This window comes from Cebus imitator, unplaced genomic scaffold (genome assembly GCF_001604975.1).
Source record: "Cebus imitator isolate Cc_AM_T3 unplaced genomic scaffold, Cebus_imitator-1.0 Scaffold265, whole genome shotgun sequence".
Lineage (NCBI taxonomy): Eukaryota > Metazoa > Chordata > Mammalia > Primates > Cebidae > Cebus > Cebus imitator.
The window spans coordinates 2,722,004-2,727,110 of NW_016107580.1; the positions used below are offsets into that span (position 1 = coordinate 2,722,004).

A 5,107-nucleotide genomic window follows, 5' to 3' on the forward strand; every position below is an offset into this window, starting at 1 on the left:
TTTGAGACAGAGTCTTACTTTGTTGCCAGGCTAGAGTGCAGTGGCATGATCTTGGCGCACTGCAACGTCCGCCTCCCGGGTTCAAGTGATTCCCCTGCCTCAGCCTCCCGAGTAGCTGGGACTATAGGTGTGCGCCACCATGCCCGGCTAATTTTTTGTATTTTAGTAGAAATGGGGTTTCACCATGTTGGCTAGGATGGTCTTGATCTTCTGACCTCATGATCTACCCATCTTTGCCTCCCGAAGTGCTGGGATAACAGGCATGAGCCACCGTGCCTGGCCTTACTTCTGTATTTTCTATGGAGCTAAATATCCCAGTCACACTTTGCATACTTTTTGGAAATATTAAATATTCACAGAATCTTTTAATAAAACTGCTGTATTCTTAAATGAGAATGGGAAGTACAACAGTACAATAGTTTTTTTAAAAATGTGTGGTCTCTTTAACAGGCTTAGTTGTCTGTGATGGTTCTTAGACTGTTGCTTATTTTTCAGCCAGTTTTGAGCTTGCTCAACTGCAAGAAAAACTGAAGGAAACAGAAGCAGCCATGGAAAAATTAATCAACAGAGTGGGACCTAATGGTGAGAGGTAGGTTTTCATGTAACAGGATCAGACTAGTTCTCATTTAGAAAATCAGTTCAAAATTAGGTTCTTTTTTTGATAAATAGACCACTTATTTTGATTTTATGTACTGTCCGTTTTTAAATTGTAAATATGTCATGTACATATTCTTTCTCATTTAACACTTTTCATTCCCATACTGTCAAGCAACCTCAGTTTTCAGAAGTTTAATGTTGTGCAAATTATTGTGAAAATGAATAAATTTGTGAGTAACTCCTGCAGGGTGAAATAACTAGGACTTAAGAAAGAAAACTTCCTGTCTAAAATAGGTATAATTTTAAGTAAAATCAGATTATTGAACGTGTGACTTTCTACTTGAGACAAAATGAGAGAAGAGAGCAAGTGTGATCAGATGAGGCGTTCATGTTTGTGTTGACTATGCCAGCACAGAATTAGACATGTAAATTAGATGTTAAGAGCCAAACTAGCCATTTAGAATTCTCCAAAGGGAAGACACTCCTCTTGCTACCAGGCTGACTGAGAATCTGAAAAGGTAGCTTCAGGAGGTTGATGGAAGTGGACAACAACCAAGAAAATGTGGATATAGGAAGGCAGGAAGGAAAAACCAGTATGTGAGATGAGGTTCAGTTTCAGCTAGTTCTTCTGGCAAGGATGGAGGAAGAATGTCAGGGCGAGTGGCAGAATCCCTTGTAGAAGAAAATGTCAGAATGTCCCTCCTGCAGGTTTATGGGCACATTGTGTAGTTTTTGCCCCAGAAAATCGTTGCTCTACGTTAGCCTCTTCTATTTGCCATCCTTTATAGTACTAGTACCCTGTGCCTCTTTCTTTGTTCACTGGCCCCAGCCTTGCCTATCTTTGGTTGGATAGGAGAGAGTGGGTATTCTCAGATTGCAGCCTCCTGACCTGGCATTTCTCTGCAATATCTGCAGTGCTGTTGAAATGACATTTATGAGGATGAACCTTGCCTGTGTGGGCCCAGGAGCATTGATCTTCTTTCTGTCTGGAAAGCAGAGTTACTATCTGGAGTGTTCCCCAAAGTTGTATAGATACGTGAATATATCTGTGTGAATGTATAGTAATAGTTGATATTTATTGAACACTTACCAAGGACCACACTCTGAACTAAATGCTTTATATACATTATCTAACATACGACTATTTGTATGAGTGTGACTAAACCAATTTGTGCAATTATACTTTTCTGGCCTTGTCTGCCCTAACCCTGTAACTGCCACCTATAGCCTGGGTAGAGAACTACCCAGGCTTTTATAGACAGTTGTGTTTAAAAAAAAATCTGTACACTCACCTGGGCCATTGGAAATGCCAGGCCAATTGATTTTACTTACCTAAGGGTCATGGAAACCATAGATGGATACCTATGAGCAGGGCTTGTCACTTGGGAGACCCAATTCCTGGAGCTTGGGGTAAGAGACTACATGAAGATATTTTCTCATTATTATTTACTGTTGAGCAGCAGACTCCCATAACTCAAATTATTCCACCATTCAACCCATGTACACCATATATCTATAACCCAAGCCAGTAATGCAATACTGTAATCCCTAACTACTGTCTGTCCTCTTTGTGCCAGGTTTATTTCTCCTTGTTTTATGTGCAAAGGCAGAGAAGCTGTTCCCATACCACATCTGGAGTTGTACTGTCTTGTTGCAGGGGCTACAGGTCCTCGCCCAGAATGTTTACTTTTTATAAGTCGCTGAGGTGTGGACTCCTTGGGAACACATTAATTGAAGCCTGCAGCATGGCAGCAACTGTGTAAAACACTTTCTACCCTACCTCTCAGGAACTGGGGAGCAGCTGTCTTCTCACTGAAGAGAGAGCATGGCTCCTGGCTGTTTACCAAATCCCTTATTTTTTAGTTCATAAAATGTGATTTTTCTCTTTGACACTTAATCCAACATCTTTTATCCTTACAGGTAGACCCTATGGGACTTATATCCTAAAAATTGGAAGGGCTAGGCAGCCCATATGTCTTTGTATGTTTTCTGTTGGTGTAACTGAATACCACAGACTGGGTAATATATAAAGAATGGAGGTTTAGTTAGCTCACAGTTCTGGAGGCTGCGAAGTCCAGGGTTTACAGGCAAATGAGGGTCTTCTTGCTGCATCAAAGTTGTATAAATACATGAATATATCCGTGTGAGTGTATAATATTGTGAGTGTGATATTTATTGAACACTTACTAAGGATCATACTTTGAACTAAATGCTTTATATATATTATACGTGAGTGCTCTGCTCTCATGTCCTAGTTACTTCATAAAGGTCCTACCTCTTAATACTTTTCCAATGACAATTAAGTTTCAAGATGAGTATAGGAGGAGACAAATATTCAAACAATTGCACCATGTTTCTACATTGTTTTCCCTTTTGTACCTACATTTGTGTCCTTTAACCTCAGTTTCTGTGACGTGTTCTTTTACAAGTCTATGCGTCTATAATTATTGGGAAAGCCCAAAATATTCCAGTATTTGTTTTGTCAGATCAAAATTGTATCACATATCTGGGTTTCTGGGGGTAAAGCAGGGGACACATTCATTTACAGCCTCTTAAGTCCTTTTATATAATATTCCATAACTGCAGGTTGTTGGCTTAAAATTCAAGAACTCTGCAGTTTCTGAAACTTTCTGAAACTTTACCTGAATGCTTAAGTAAGAACAGAAATATGGGGAATTTTTTTTATATTATCTAATAAAGCTTTTCAGAAAGGTTTTACTTGTGAGGGATGTAGGTCTATACACATATTTAAATAATGACTCCTAGAATGTCAGTCTTATGCCATGCTCTGTCTGATATTAAGCACAGTGTTCAGCTCAAGGACACAAAGACTGAGGAAAAGATCTAGGAATCAGAAGTGAAGTGTCCTGATTTCTGTCCTTATGATTAACAAAATTTCCTTTCTGGAATAGCAAGCCCAGTTATAACAGTTTACCTGCTAGAAGCATAATATGGTCAAGCAGTGAGGGTGCAACCTCTGGCAGCAAAGAGCCCTGGAAGGCATGTTGAGTATGTATGTGGAACTGCAGATTTCTGCCATGAATTTCCAGAATGTAAACTCTTTGAGGCTAGACTTAGCCTATTTTGTTCACTGTGTTTGTGTAGTTGGTACTAAGTAAATACTTATTGAATGAGAATATACCTATTCACTTTTTTTTTTTTTGAGATGGAGTCTTTCTCTCTCACCCAGGCTGCAGTGCTGGCTCACTGCAACCTCAACCTCCCGGGTTCAAGTGATTCTCCTGCCTCAGCCTCCCGAGTAGCTGGGACTATAGGCACACGTGACAATGGCTAGCTAATTTTTGTATTTTTAGTAGAGACAAGGTTTTATCATGTTGGCCAGGCTTGGCTTAAACTCCTGACCTCAAGTGATCTGCCCACCTTGGCCTCCCAAAGTTCTGGGATTACAGGTGTGAGCCATCATGCCCGGCCCTATTCACTTTTGATATAAGCATTTGTACATTTTTGTGGTGGAAGAGGAAATCATGACCATTCCCTGTTGTGAGGTCCTTTACTTCAGTTCCTGATCTCTATATACAGAGCCCATTGAACATATCTCATAAATACCTACCTTTAGCCTCATCAAATGATAAATATCTATTGAATGAACGAATGTCTAAGATTCATTCAATATATATCTCTCAACTGAACCTACTCTACCTTTAATTTCCATCTCAGCAAATGGCTCTGTCATCCACTTAGTTGCCCAAAGCAGAAATTAGATGTTATCCTTGATTCACCTTTTCTTTTACTTCCCATATCTCATCAATCACCATGTCTTGTCATTTCTATTTAATTAATAAGTCTGTCTCCCTGCAAAAGACTGTAGACTCCATGAGGTCAGGGATTATCCTTCCTAGCTTTGGAGCTTAGCACAGGCACATAAAAGGCTCAAAAAAAAGTATTAGATGAAGAAAGAGTGAGTGAATGAATTAATGAATGAATGCCTGTTTTTGACATAGGTCATAACCATCTCATGTGGTTTCTCTGATTTTGCCTCCTTTCAGTTTTGTTTCTGTTTTCCAAACAGATGGATTATCTTTTTTTGTTTTAATCCTTCAACAGGTCCCTTTTGATTTTGAAAAACTGCAGAATCTTTAACATAGCTTACATGGGCCTGAGTGACCTGGCCTTGTGTACCTCTCTCTATTTTTCTTTATCACTCTCTCTGTGGTCCAGCCACACTGACCACTTGCTGTTCCTCTAAAATACCTGTACATATTTGCCTCTAGGACTTTGCATATGCTTTTTCGTTTGCCTGGGTCTTCTCCATCCACAATACACACTTATTTTGACTCTGAAGGCTTTTGAGGAGAAATGTCACAATTTGCCGTGCTTTAGAAAAATAACTCTTACAGTAATTGACTACATGCTAGAAGGTTATTGAAAAGGTTTCATCGCCGGGCGCGGTGGCTCAAGCCTGTAATCCCAGCACTTTGGGAGGCCGAGGCGGGTGGATCACGAGGTCAAGAGATCGAGACCATCCTGGTCAACATGGTGAAACCCCGTC

At 40.0% G+C, this 5,107-nt stretch overlaps 1 protein-coding gene across 10 annotated transcripts in view; it reads left to right on the top strand.

Annotated features, from left to right (window-relative positions):
• RIC3 (RIC3 acetylcholine receptor chaperone) overlaps nucleotides 1-5,107 on the top strand; it is a 68,806-nt gene that overhangs the window by 35,450 nt on the left and 28,249 nt on the right. For all 10 annotated transcript variants that reach the window (XR_005195718.1, XR_001816970.2, XR_005195719.1 and 7 more), the window contains one exon: nucleotides 496-589. Coding sequence is in view for 7 of the 10 variants with exons in the window: in XM_037728437.1 (XP_037584365.1) it covers nucleotides 496-589 (94 nt within the window). In the remaining 3 variants the exon portion in view is untranslated. The remainder of the gene's footprint in view (nucleotides 1-495; nucleotides 590-5,107) is intronic.